Raw genomic sequence first — 14879 nt, forward strand, 5'->3', positions numbered from 1 at the left:
GAGGGGTTGAAGGAGAAAGCAAGACTTGGGGAACCAGATACCTTCAGATACTTTCAGGTGCGGGCATTGTGCAACGGACATTTCCGACATTCCCGATAGAGTCACCGTCCACTTTATTGGGGAAGATACTCTCCTGTTCGGGATTGGAAGAGGGCAGCACGTCCAGGATATATGGACAGGTCTCAGGGGGAGAGCAGGTCTCGGTGGAAGAGGTGAAAGCCAGGTGGGAGGAGGAGCTGGGACCCATCTTGGAGGAAAGGGTGTGGAGTGAGCCCTTCCGCAGGGTAAATGGTATGTCATCCTGTGCGAGGTTGAGCTTGATCCAGCTCAAGTTGAACACAAGCTAAATCGGCGTTGTAGCTTCGAACCCCTTCTTGACCACCTCAAAACTCAATAACACCTAAAGACTTTAGCGAAAATCATCCGCTTAATGCCTATGTTCATCTGTTCAAACTATACGTTGCTACAATTATAAATATGGTGCAAATCCCTACTTATAGGTTTTTCCCTATTACTGCACTCTCCTGACTGGATCGTTTCCATCAAATTTTGAGCATGCTGTCACTATATTAATATGTTTCAGCATCATTGTAACCAAAGGAACTAACATAACATTGCACATCGCCACACTCAGTGAGACTGATACTCATTCTCATCAGCTGGTTCAGGTCCAGCTGTTTGAACCTATTGGGACCATTTCCCAGCTCTATCGGCTAAGCACACCTGATGTCCTAGCTTCCTGTGAATGAGTAGTTGACACATAGATGAAGTGAAACAACAACAACTTAAATTGATACAGCACCTTCAATGTGGTGAGTAGTTTAAAAGGGCTGAGGGAGCAGGAAGTGGGTCCCATGAACAACATGAGTTCAGAGAGGGCATGAGGGGGAATAGGAGACACGAGAATGCAATGCAGGCTCTCGGCTAGTGCTGGGGGGGGGGCACACACAGTGGGGGGAGCTTCAGAGGACGTTTGGCTCGGTGGGCTTGTGGAAATGTCAACTGATCTTAAAAATAAGGGGCTGTGAAAGGAGTGTGAGAAGGGCAATTTAATGAGGCGCTGATACTGAATAACTCTTGACAAGCAGCAACAAATATGTAAGAGTGTCCACACGGCTGTTCGCTCGGAAATGCAGTTACATTCAGTGGCTGAAGCGACACTAAGAATTAAATGAGCAAGTCAAAAGCTTTAATGTCACCTGCAGCTAAGGAAATGATGTAGTCAGCATGAAACTATTGGTATTTAACCGAAATGCCTACTATGGAATAGAAGTGAACTTTGGACAAGGGTCATAGACAACTGGCAACAGAGAAAAACCTGACTGAAAGAATGTTGTGGCCAGAAGTTCTAGGCTGACGGGGTTTCCCTTCGTGCCACCTGATGTGTCAGCGGGGAACATCCTCCCTAATACTGCATGCCCCGCAGCCATTTAATGCTCCAACAAGCGTTCATTGCCTGGAGACTAGGGGCGGGATTCTCCGCAATCGGCGCGATGTCCGCCGACCGGCGCCTAAAACGGCGCGAATCAGTCCGGCATCACGCCGCCCCAAAGGTGCGGAATTCTCCATATCTTGAGGGGCCGAGCCCTCACCTTGAGGAGCTAGGCCCGCGCCGGAGTGATTTCCGCCCCGCCGGCTGGTGGGAAAGGCCTTTGGCGCCCCGCCAGCTGGCACGGAAATGACTTTGCCGTGCGACGCATGCGAGGGAGCATCAGCGGCCGCTCACGGCATCCTCGCGCATGCGCAGTGGGGGGGGGGTCTCTTCCGCCTCCGCCATAGTGAAGACCATGGCGAAGGCGGAAGGAAAAGAGTGCCCCCACGGCACAGGCCCGCCCACGGATTGGTGGGCCCCGATCGCGGGCAAGGCCCCCGTGGGGACACCCCCTGGGGCCAGATCGCCCCACGCCCCCCCCCCCCAGGACCCCGGAGCCCGCTCGCGCCGCCTTGTCCCGCCGTTCGAAAGGTGGTTCAATCCACGCTGGCTGGCATGGGTTGACGGCGGCAGGACTTCGGCCCATCGCGGACGGAAAGAATCGCCGGGGGTGAGCCTGCCGACCGGCGCGATTTCCGCCGACCGGCGCGATTCCCGCCCCCGCCGAATCTCCGGTGGCGGAGAATTCAGGACATGGCGGGGGTGGGGTTAACGCCGGCCCCCGGCGATTCTCCGACCCGGTGGGGGGTCGGAGAATCGCACCCGGGATTTCCGCCCCTCGTCCGGAAGGAAGTCCGGCCTTCGGGATCTGGCCACCAGCTCTATAGTCTCAGCAGCGTCAGAAGCTGCAGTGGACAGGACTGAGTCCCCAGAGCCTAAGTCCCGGGGTTCTAGGAACACTACGCACCCCTGCTGATGGGTTTGTAGGTAGGGTAGGGGATGAGTGCAAAATTCCTTGAATGGGCTAGGGGAGGCCTGAGTGAGTGGGCAGAGCAATCTTCGACTGTGACTTTAGCAATTTCTACTTTCTCAGGGGCTTCTTGTTCAACATAGAAACGTACAAAATAGGATCAGGAGGAGGCCATTCAGCCCTTCGAGCATGCTCTGCCATTCATTATGATCATGGCTGAATAGTCTAACCCCACTTTCCCCCATATCCTTTGATCCGCCTTCGCCCTAAGTGCGACATCTAACTGCTTCTTGAAAACATACAACAACTTCCTGTGGTAATGAATTCCACAGGCTGATCACTCTCTGGGCGAAGGATTTTCTCCTCGTCTCTGTCCTAAATGGTCTACCCTGATTGAAAGAACCTCTGCAGAAATTTTGAGTCGCCTATGCTTAAGATCTAGTTGCCCCGGGATTTCTTCGGAGATTGTGAGCAGTATTTACCTGACAGTGCCTTTTGTGTTTCGAAGAACCGAAGCTGCGAAGCTCTGGGTTACTCCAACCAGGCTGATTCCATCCACCTCCACAATTAGGTCATTCACCTGAATTCTGAAAAAGGGAAAGAGAAGGACAAATAGCATTTATCCAATAGAAATAGTTCTCCCTCTACAGCGGCCGGTCCAAATCCGCTTCAATCACAATGATAGAAATCTGCAAGATATCGCAGCCAAGTAGCAAGCAACAATTTTACGGGCTTTTTAAAGTTTCAATCGCAACATAAAGAGTAAGTGGCAAGGCTATTGTCACAGAACATGCCGCATTCAAAGCCTACTTGAAAAATGATTCCCATGGACTGGAGTAGAGTTAGAATTGTAGTTTCTTAAAAAATTTATTTACGGGATGTGGGCGTTGCTGACCACATCAGCATTTATTGCCCATCCCTAACTGTCCTTGTGGTGAGCTGCCTTCTTGAACCGCGGCAGTCCCTCTGGTGTAGGCACTCTTTGGGAAGGAGTTCCAGGATTTAGTCCCAGGATTACGGTGCAAAATCTTTATTCCGAAAAGCAGCTGAGAATCTGCTTTAAAAAGCCGGCAGCTTTACAGACATGAGTAAAATGTGGTTTCATGACACAGTTGCATGGAACGGAACAGAGATTTTGGCTTCAAATTCTAGCAGCAAATGTTTATGGGACTAATTCTTGGGTGGTTTGGTTACAGTACAGATTATTATTTATTTTTTTTAAATAATAAATTTAAGAGGAGCCAATTATTTTTTTCCAATTAAGGAGCAATTTGTAGCGCGCCCAATTCACTTACCCTGCACATCTTTGGGTTGTGGGGATGAGGCCCACAGACATGGGAAGAATGTGCACACTCCACACAGACAGTCACCCGGGGCCGGGGTCGAACCCGTATCCTTGGCGGCGTGAGGCAGTAGTGCTAAACCACCATGCCGCCCCAGATTATTATGACAACTGTACCACACATATACTGAAACGGAGGGATCCATCTTTTGTTTATCATGTTACATCGCCTGCAGGAGCTCTTTCTCCGTTGAATCCATGCTCTCATAAGAAGTCCGCTCCTAGTGTGACAACTTTGTTCTTGTATTTGACCACAGCATGATGCAGCAAATGGTGCTGCAGCTGTGGTGAATACTTGAAGGAACATTGCAAGGCAAAATAAGACAACAGTAGAGAGAACTCAACAATGCCACAAAATCTTTCAGGGATCCCAGGACTGTGTGTGACTGAGGAATCCGAGTTGACATATCCCTGATCAAGCAAAATTCATCAGCATGTGTAGGTTAATTGACATTACGGAGATATGGTGGGGAGTGGGCCTAGGTAGGGTACTCTTTTGGTGGGGGGTACAGTCTCAATCGGCCAAATGGCCTCCGTCTGCATTGTAGGGGTTCTACAGTTCTATGAGGGCAACTCTGAACTGTGCCACGGAGTCAGGTACAAGCATGGTTCCATTTGAATCCTCTTCCAAACATATATATTCTCCTTGCATTGTAGTAAACGATAGCAGTAAATATGAAGTGAAGGAATCAGCACTTGGTTTGCAAAGTGTCCCATTTAGCCTCGTTTCAACCCATGGATTTTATAAGATGGTTTTGTTCAAACTGCCTCCTTTAATTCAAGGCAAAATGGAGCAGTTAGGAAAGGGCAAACATGATCTCTAACGACATCCTGTGCTGTGGCTCATGGGTTAGCACTGCTGCCTCACGCACTGAGGACCGGTGTTCTATCCCGGCCCCAGGTCACTGTCGGTGTGGAGTTTGGACATTCTTCCCGTGTTTGTGTGGGCCTCACACAATAATCTGTACTGTGACTAGCCAATGTGACTCTGTTTCCACGGGAACACAGGGCCCAGATCAAAACTTAATGAAGGTAATGTGCAAGTTTTAACACCTGGGTACAATACAGGAGGCAACTGTTCTTGTTGTTGTGTACAGACTGTCAGAGCCAGCCAGAGAGATTTTACTGGATTGTGGGGCGAAACCCACGCAAACACAGGGAGAACGTGCAAACTCCACACAGTGACCCGGACTGGGATCAAACCCGGGTCCTTGGCGCCGTGAGGCAGCAGTAAAACTGAGCTGGGACATACCAATTTGCCTATCCCACTTTACTTCCATGGTACCGTAATTCCAGTGTCTGTTTTGGGTGTGGACACTGACTATCCTGTCCCGGGGGGCGCACCTGAATTCTGGGTGTTCACATTTAAATATTTTCTCAAATACAAGTTGCACATGGGAGGTCAGGTGTGTTCTCACAGAAGAGGAAGCAAACCATGCTCATTCACCTCTGAGTGCCCCATTAAGCCCAAAATATGACGGTACTCGTGCCACATGCTCACTCTCAAGCTAACTAATGTGTGGCCATGGCAAAAAGAACAGAATTGGGCCAGGAGACAATGGTACAGACTGAAGTATAGATTCTGCACATTGTAGAATATCTAAGCTTAGCACTGTGATACTGAAAGGGTTAACATGTACTTTTACGCACAAGGCCCTCTTAAAATAAAATGCACTGTATTTATTATTTATTTGCATGCTAATTATGCATCTGTAACACTGTGCTCAGTCAAAGATGTGTGAATGTTTCTGTATGACTTCAGGCATGACCCTGGTCACAGTGCAATTTAATCAATGGAGTGACTGACTGACTTTTACAATCACACCTCATTGTTTAATGGGAGAGGCAATTCCTGCCTCAGAAAGATACATTATAGTTTAATGATCCTATCAGCGCACTTATAAATAGAGCTAAGGAGAACAAAGGTATACACTGGGGAAATAGGGCCAAATTTACGTATTCAGAATTCTTTTAAAAGAGTTGATTCAATAATTCATGAGCAATAAAGTTACCAATGGATTTTGAGCACCAGACTACAAGCTGGGTGTATTCAATGGAACCTCGATGCAACTCAAATCACAAGAGAGTGACTTTAAAAAAATTTGGGTTTGCAAGTGCTGGTTAGATTTTGGTTAAAACTTCAAGCCAAAGTGAGAATTCCTCACAGTGAAGACATTCTCTTTGGAGGACACTGATCATGATTATGGTTGCAAAAGTGGAGCCAGCATTAATACGTCCTATCTTGTCCCTTTTATTTTTCAGTGTTAAGCTAGAACCAGAATGACCTGGGTCTGGCCTGCTCTAATCTGTAAGGATGAGTGGGGTCAATTTTCATGGGTGCTTTACCTGGGGAAGCTTGTGGACCAGTGATGGGCAACGTCGGCCAGTAACCTTCATCTCAGTGGGCCGCAAGATTGAAATCGGGCTTGTTCACTAACCATGACCCCGCTAATAAGATCAAATACACGCTGAATATTTCACAATATGTTATAGAAAATGCTTAATCATTTAGATATTAATTGAATGATCATTAACTTCAAATGGTAAAAATTGAAGAAATATTTACACTTTGGATACAGAGGGAGTGCACGGCTCTCACAGTCAATGTTGTGAGCAATTATCATGCACCTCACTTAACCTGCCTTTGCTTCATATGTGTATCACTTCAGTCATGCTGGTTGTAAAAAAAACTACATGGATGGAAATCAGCGGTATGTGGCAACCCTGCACGTGGGCAACGTCAATAAAATGTCTTGTGGGCTGCACTCAGAACCCGGATGGGGCTGCATGTGGTCCCTGGGCCGCAGGTTGCCCAGCAGCGTTGCGGCCTAAGCATTCACTGTGCCCTTCCCGTGGCTTAGTGCTCGAGGCCTGCTTGATTGGACACTGGAGGGGCATGGCAGAACTCAGGCACCTCACACCACAAGAGTGGGCCGATGTGCTGGCAGAGGAGTTTCGGGACTGTTCATAAGCAGAGGGCGAGGTCGACGTCCACCTTCCATCCAGTGAGGAACCATCCTACTGTCTTAAACCCAAGGATCATGCTTAGGGTCATGTTGGAGACAGCCCACGCAGCCACTCACTCTTAGCTCTTTTGATTACAGATGCCAGCAAGAAGAGAGTGAGGCCTGTCCCTGAACCTGGGTCCAGCATCACTCCAGCTCGCAGGGGAGTGAGGATGTTGAGGCTGATGAAGACATTGCATCTGTAGCACAGTCACCGCAGTCACCTGTACCCTCCACGAGCCCAGAGACACATACCTCAGTGGGCACTAGATCTGCTTCAGGAAGGGTCTCAAACTCTGCTGGTCATGTCACTAACACGTGTGCACAGCAGACGGCGGTAGGGAAAGCCACAGGCACTCAGAGGACTGCTGGGGAAGAGGCTTCAGCTAAGTCTGAGTCAGATGATGAGCCTTTGGGAACGGTCCTGGAGAAGATGCTGGAAATGCAGTGAGAGGTGGGGAACATCAGACAGAAGTGTCAGAGGTCGTCAACCGTGAGACACGCGAGGCAGTAGGGTCCATCTGCCTGTTAGTTGATAAAGTGGTACTGCCATGTGCGTGTATTGAGGTCTCCATGGAGATGGTGGTGACTGCCATGGAGAAGATTGTCCAGAAAAATGCCCAGTTCCTGCCAAAGATGCGCACAGACCTGTACTCCATTGCTATGGCCATGACTGCGCTTTATCTGTGGGCACACGAGAAAGGAGTGGGGGTGCCTCAACCTCCCTCCAGGTACCCCTTTCCCTCAAAAGTCAAGCCCTCAGGCACACAGAGGGAGAAGGAGCATCAGGCAGACTTCCGTTCAGGACTCTTTGAAGGTGGTGGGCCATTTCAATTCCCCTTTGTTTGGGACCCCATCAGCTCCGGTTTCTGGGGCCCCAGTGGGTAGATGTGCCTCCAGAGCAGGAGGCCCACACGAAGCTGGCACCTTCCACGCCTTGAGCCTCCAGAGGAAGCCTGCCAGAGTAATCAAAGACAACAGGGCATAGTGGTGAGCAGGCTACCATCAGCCTTGCCGCAAATATCAGGGGAGCACCTAGACGCAGCGGCAGGACACATAAATTAAAGAAGTATTGGTCTCTTTAAGGTGGGATGGGTGCACTATCATTGCTTATTGTCGATGCACACTCGTTAATATATGTACAGTTGCACTTTAAGAACGTCTGCTGTCTTTTCACTTTAATGCATCTCTTCACTTTAATGCCTGTGCACACTCCTGATATTCAAGAGGACAACCTGACTGTGTCTGTGTCCCTCTGGAATCAGACATGCGTAAGGAGGCATTGATCTTGGCTCTGGTCCTTGCAGGCCACGTGGGAGAATCCTCACATGCTCGCAGCTCCTTTGCCTGTCACAGATTTTTTGATACAATTGCCTTTAACTAGTCAAAACGACATGTTGGGGGTCCGCTTCCGTTGTCCAGGTGAGTTGACCTGCAGCTCCGCCCACCTGATGACCCTACTCTCATCCGGAATTTCCATATCTGGACTTCGAGGCACTCGGTGGGTCTGGTGCAGTAATATGTCCTTCAAGGCTTGCTCAAATATCTTTTACCCTCTCTGTTTCTAGCGCCCTCCTTCTCCTCTGGTGTCACTGTTAATCTTCCCAATGTCATCCTTGAACTCCCCCTCATAAACCTTAAACCATTACAGTGAATGTCCACATCCCCTTCTTCCCGGTAGAGCCTACCCCAGTCATAATTCCAATCCACCCCCTTGTCCTTCCCACCCCAAGGATCCGTGTTTTATTACATCTCCCTTCCAACAACACCTTCACCTGTCAGTGCAAGACCCTCGTGCTCCCAGCCTACTGCATACCATTGCCCTTTACCTTTCCATCATACCACCAATTTCCTCACCTTGTCCCCGCAGGATTCTTCTTTTTTTAAAAAAATATGCTTTATTGAAATTTTTTTCCCAAGCAACAATTTTTCCCCTCTTACAAAGCAAACGCAACAATAACAATACAGAAATTTTTAACAATACACAAGTAACAAAACCTCTTTATCTTTGACCTAAACTAAACTAACCCCTCCCCCTGGGTTGCTGCTGCTGGTCATCTGTCTTCCCTCTAACGTTCCCCTAGGTAGTCGAGAAATGGCTGCCACCGCCTGGTGAACCCTTGGGCCGATCCTCTCAGGGCAAACTTTATCTGCTCCAGTTTAATGAACCCCGCCATATCATTTACCCAGGCCTCCAGTCCGGGGGGTTTCGCCTCCTTCCACATGAGTAGGATCCTGCGCCGGGCTACTAGGGACGCAAAGGCCACAACGTCGGCCTCTTTCGCCTCCTGCACTCCCGGCTCTTCCGCAACTCCAAATAGAGCTAACCCCCAGCCTGGTTTGACCCGGGCCTTCACCACCCGCGAAATCACTCCCGTCACTCCCTTCCAATACCCTTCCAGTGCCGGGCACGCCCAAAACATATGTGCGTGGTTTGCCGGGCTCCCACCACACCTCCCACATTTGTCCTCCACTCCAAAGAACCTGCTCAATCTTGCTCCCGTTATGTGTGCTCTATGTAGCCCGCAGGATTCTTCAATGGATACCACAGACTCCTTCCTCCGAACCCTGTCCCCTCACTCACGTTATCCTTCCCCAATCAAGGTCCCATTCCTCTCCCTACAACCATCTTCCCCTCCCCCTCACTTTTGGCATCCAAGCCCGTCCCACTTCTTTGCGTCTCTCCTCCCCATCTTCCTCCCCCCCACCTGCACCCCCACAAAAAGGCCCTCATCGCGCACCATCACCTGATGCTGGATGCTGCACTTGGTTCAGCCTCCAGCTGCTCAAGGCGCTACTCTGTCAAGGCCCAACCTGCAGCGCCTGACTCCAACATCGACTCCTGCCCTTCCAGATAAGTCTTGTATTGTGCACACCCCATTCTGGACTGGCTTGAAATATTGCTGGTGGGACGGTTGATTGCAAGGGGGAGGGGGGGGGGGTCCAGCCATGTGTTCATTTGAATCCTGACCATGAGATGCAAAATGGTTTCCTGACACTCTCCAGCAGGACTGGCGACTCGCCATTATGGAACCACGATGGTGGGGCCACAAGTTCCCGCCATCATTTCACGCCGCTCCGACATATTGTCCACCCCCCATCCACCAATGGCGGGACTGTGAATCCCAGTCAAAGAGCGACTTTTATGATCAGCATTGGCTGCACCGTTGCCCGAGGTGAATGTGGCCAGGTTGGAACACCAGCGTAGAAGAGATTTGTGTTTTCTGGATAAGCAGCAGTTTTGTTGTGCCTTCATAACCGATCAAAACATGCAAATATTTTCAGTGACTATTGCATCCTTTCTAATTGCTGCTAAAACAAACTGCTGCTGGCGATTCTTTTAAATCAACTTTCATTTCCCTTTTCACCAGACTCATGGACAGAGGAACGTTAAGAAAGGAAACTATCTGATGCAACAAGAGCAGGCTAAGAAATGTAGTGATTTTCCTTCCATTACTTTTCACTGAGGAGAGGGAACGTCAATGAGCTCAATGACCTTCCTGTGCGTCACAAATGACTCCACGAGTCTATGCGAAGGGCATAAATACCAGCAATGATCAGAAGTTACTTTGATAGAACCACTGTATTAAACTACAAAGGTTTATCTACAGGAGTGCAGATTTGGACATGTCAAAGGCAATTGTGCATTTTATTGAGTTACTCCACCTTTGTCTCTAAAACAGGACATATCATGCCCTGTTCCACCATAATTTGGCCATTTCTTGCGGTACTTCAGTCAGAAGCTGGTTACACAGAAAAGCAGCTCTGGAACAAGAGGCATTTTTAAAGACGAGTGTTAAGATCAAGGAGGTGCTTATGTGGGCAAATGCCACTTAGTGACAGCATTCACACACAAAGATATGTTGTTCTTTCATTTGAATTCAAATTAACAAAAAGAAATTATGATCAAGGGACACAGTTAAAAGGAACATCATTAAAAATAAAATTGCCATCCTGGTTTTGCTGGACAAGAAATTGATATTTTCTGTAGGTGATTTGTTTGTAACCAGTCACTTCTTTTTTTCCTCGCAGTTCCCTTCAGCAGGGTTACCGAGTAACCACATCCTGAGACTTGCCGTATTTCTAGCTGCGTGGCAGATCCCTTGAACAATGACATAAACCAATGCTTGCAGGGGCATGTCTTAAAGGTACAGTGCTGGAGTACATTAAGCTTCGCCAACAACTTACTTTCTCACTCCTTGAAACCAATCAAATGGTGTTGCCAATGAATTATTCGAAAGACAGCGTGCCTTTCATGGATGCATTTTCCATTCCAATTATAGAGAAAATTATCTATTCATTGCATCGTGAGAAATATTGCATCTAAAAAATGGCTCAATGATTCATCCAGATAGGCAGCCATAGTTTGTGAGGATCAGCGAAGCACTATTAAAATATATTTCAAAGTGCAAATAGCTTGCAAAGCTTGCTCGCTCTTTTTGGGAATGTAATTTTGGTCTGAAACAGGTGACTGCTGCTAAAACTAATAATGCTAAGCTCCTACCCTGCAGAGTACCAGTTTCCATCTAGGTGCGAGAAGCCAGTATTGTGAGGTCCACTCGTAATATATTCTAGAATACTACAGCAACATAAAAATAAGATTATCGGATATTGGGTGTTTGGTGACTCCAATAATCACTGGTATACTTCAGAATAATCTGTCTTGTACCTTCCCCATGCACAGGGCTCATCCCATTTGCAAACCCAGCGTCTCTAACCAGCAGCAAATTGTTGCAACACCAATAAGCACTGCAGCAATATCATGGAATTTTGACCCATTAAATCCAATTATCTTATAATCAGATGCATGCGAGGCTAGCAATTCATAGGCTTTGCATTAAAGATCTAGATGAGACCATTCTTTTTAATCAGCAGATAATTATGATTTCACTACAGGTTAACTCTACCAGTGAACAGGACAAATGTAAGTCTCAGTAAATTATCTCTCAATTCGAAAAGTAGTCTTTTTCGAAATTAATCATGAGGCACGGTTTTATCCTCCGGCCTTCACTAATTATTTGCTAAAATATTCAACGTCTCCTAAACTGCATAAAAATACAAAGCAAATTGACAATGCTTGATTGATTAAGAAATGTGTCACTTTTTGGGTCAAACCTACTCTTCAAGGCTGACTGCCAATAATTCGCATCTCCTGCTGTATTATAGAATGCACAGGTACAATGTGTAGGTTCACAGAATTCGAGATTATTATATGTTGGTTGCAACAAATCGACCCATACCTGCCATCCCTGTGAGCGGCTCCTCCTTCAGTTACTGTCTTCACAAATATTCCCAGTTTTTCCAATCCCATGTCAGCTCCAGCTCCCATTCCGATGATACTGATTCCTAGGCCATCACCATCTAGAGTCAGAAAGACGTACATTTCAGTTCAGCAAACAATTTACTTACATGACGCTTTTAACATAACAAAAGTGTCCTTAAGTGTGGAGGGGGTGGGTGGGTGGAGGGCAGCATGGTGGCGCAGTGGTAGCACTGCAGCCTCACGGCACCGAGGTCCCAGGTTCGATCCCGGCTCTGGGTCACTGTCCGTGTGGAGTTTGCACATTCTCCCCGTGTTTGCGTGGGTTTTGCCCCCACAACCCAAAAGATGTGCAGGGTAGGCGAATTGGTCACTCTAAATTGCCCCTTAATTGGAAAAAATTAATTGGGTACTCGAAATTTATATTAAAATTTTTTTTTTTTTTTTAAATAAAAAAGTGTGGAGAGGGGTGAGGAACCCACACCAAGTTTGAAGGGGGGGGGAGCAGGGGGATGTTTGATGGCATTGTGAAACATGTAAGTATACAGGAGACGTGTGAAGTTGGCTTGGCATCCAGAAAGCGAGAAAACGGAGGAAAGTAATTCTGGAATTATGATAAGACGCTTGAAGCCTCTGCTACCATCGGTGGAGTGGGTGGAGGTGAGGGACCAGTGCACTGGTCGACCACAGTAGGCAGATTAGTTTACGTAAGTGGAGGAATACGGTTTGAGGTTGTTGCTGGAGGAAGCCAGCACATACACAATGGACCAATAAACCTCCCTCTGTGCTGTAAACATTCTAAGATTATATGAAAATGATGCCAAGAGACCAGAGTAGATTTTATAAACAAGGAAAACATTTTGTTGTGGGATAGGAAACCATTATAGGTCAACAAAGACAGCGAGAGAAAAAAAAGTAGGATGTTTGCAATAGAGTAATGGATGAGGTGGAGTTTGTCTCAAATGGAGCTTGGGAATGAGCATTTTGGGAAAGCTGAGCCTAGCAGTATCAGAAGTCTAACATCAAGGGCAGCACGGCAGCACGGTAGCACAAGTGATTAGCACTGTGGCTTCACAGCGCCAGAGTCCCAGGTTCGATTCCCTGCTGGGTCACTGTCTGTGCGGAGTCTGCACGTTCTCCCCGTGTCTGTGTGGGTTTCCTCCGGGTGCTCCGGTTTCCTCCCACAGTCTAAAGACGTGCAGGTTAGGTTGATTGGCCATGATAAATTGCCCTTAGTGACCAAAAAAGGTTAGGAGGGGTTTTTGGGTTATGGGAACAGGGTGGAAGTGAGGGCTTAAGTGGGTCGGTGCAGACTCGATGGGCTGTTGATTTACTTAGATTTCCCCAAGGCATTTATTAAGGTGCCACATCAATGAGTACTGCGTAAAATAAAAGCCCATGATTTAGGGGGTAACATATTGACTAACATGATATATAACCGGTGCAATCTAACGGAAACTTTTCCAAGATCATTTCAGGTGGGTTTTGTTGGGAATTTCTCCCCGGCTCTGTCGCAAAAAACCACCGTTATCGAACCACACTTAGTCACATTTTCTGGCCCTGGGGAGTTTCTCTCCGGGCTAGCGCACAATTAGCGCACAGAGTCCCATAGCGGTGATTAGGTAGGTGTTTGGTGGCGCTCGGAGTGCTGAGAAAGTCCCCACTATCTAATGCCCATCCGAGTAGATCGGGGGTCTCAGCAGGGAATGCTCGCAGGAACTCCTCAATGCATGTAAAAATGGCGTCCTAATCTCTCGAGCTGCCGACACGCCCCCAAACTCCCCTCATGCCCCAACTCATGCATAAGGGGGTCCTCAGAACCCCTGCATCCTCCCACAACAGTGCAGGGCACACCGACCATTTCCTGCCGTGTGAAAAATGCCTGCTTGGCACCTTGTTAGTGCCAGCCTGGAATCCTGGCAGTGCTCTTGCCAGCTGGCAGTGCCATCTGGTCACCTTGGCAATGCCAGATTGGAACCCAGGTGGTTCTGCCAGGGTGCCACCCTACCCAGAGGGCAAGCACCTGAGGGTCTTCCCTGGGAGTGCTGTTCTGTCTGCTCCCCGTTTGTTGGAGACCAGCACTGAACGGCGCTCGCCCAAGGTCACCAAGGCGAGAGAGTTAGATCCCACACCTTGGTTAGATCTTGGGAACGCATATTAGAGTGAGATTAGCTGTCTCTTATATGCAGATTTCCCAGAAAGCGATCGTGCCCACAATGGGCAGGATTCACATTGCGACATTTCGCGAGATCGCGTTAGATCTGACAAGGCGTGCCAAGCCGTGTAGACCCCTGAAGTGAGATCTCCTGCGCTGCTTTTCGGGCGGAATGCAATCGCTAGATCTCGCCCTTAGAATTATTTTCGTCACTGTGGAGCTGAACCCTATGGCCCGACCGGCTCCTCAGAGATCACGCCACCATTTTGAAAGGGTACCCTGGTCTCCAAATGGGCTTGAGGGTCCCCCACGGACAATGTCACCCCCCACACACATGGGCATTACCACCCCCCCCCCCCCCCCCCCCCCCCCCCCCCCCCCCCAAATGATGACACCCTGCTATGGGGTCGCTGAGGGCCTCCCAGTTCAGGCATTCCCATCCCCCTTTTGGCTCCCCCTTTCACCACCTCCAACCTTGCGGAGGCCCCTTCATACCCACCCTGCACATCCCCCATCCTCCTTTTTCATGGGCATGACACATCTCTACACAAAGAGTGGTGAGCCTGTGCAATTCATTACCACAGGAAGTAGTTGATGCTAAAACATTGAATATATTCAAAGAGCGGCTGGATATAGCACTTGGGGAGAATGGGATCAAAGGCTATGGGGAGAAAGTAGGAATAGGCTATTGAGTTGGATGATCAGCCATGATCGTGATGAATGGCGGAGCAGGCTCAAAGGTTCAAAAGACCTCCTCCTGCTCCTATCTTCTATA

The 14879-nt window shown here is 48.4% G+C and overlaps 1 protein-coding gene across 2 annotated transcripts in view; it reads right to left on the reverse strand.

Moving 5' to 3' along the window:
- The window catches only part of LOC140398453 (neurabin-2-like), a 282584-nt gene that overhangs the window by 92771 nt on the left and 174934 nt on the right, over nt 1-14879 (reverse strand). For both annotated transcript variants that reach the window (XM_072487146.1, XM_072487147.1), the window contains 2 exons: nt 11930-12050; nt 2825-2929 (listed from right to left, as the gene is read on the reverse strand). In XM_072487146.1, coding sequence (XP_072343247.1) covers nt 2825-2929; nt 11930-12050 — 226 coding nt within the window. The remainder of the gene's footprint in view (nt 1-2824; nt 2930-11929; nt 12051-14879) is intronic.

This window comes from Scyliorhinus torazame, chromosome 21, assembly GCF_047496885.1.
Source record: "Scyliorhinus torazame isolate Kashiwa2021f chromosome 21, sScyTor2.1, whole genome shotgun sequence".
Classification (NCBI taxonomy): Eukaryota; Metazoa; Chordata; class Chondrichthyes; order Carcharhiniformes; family Scyliorhinidae; genus Scyliorhinus; species Scyliorhinus torazame.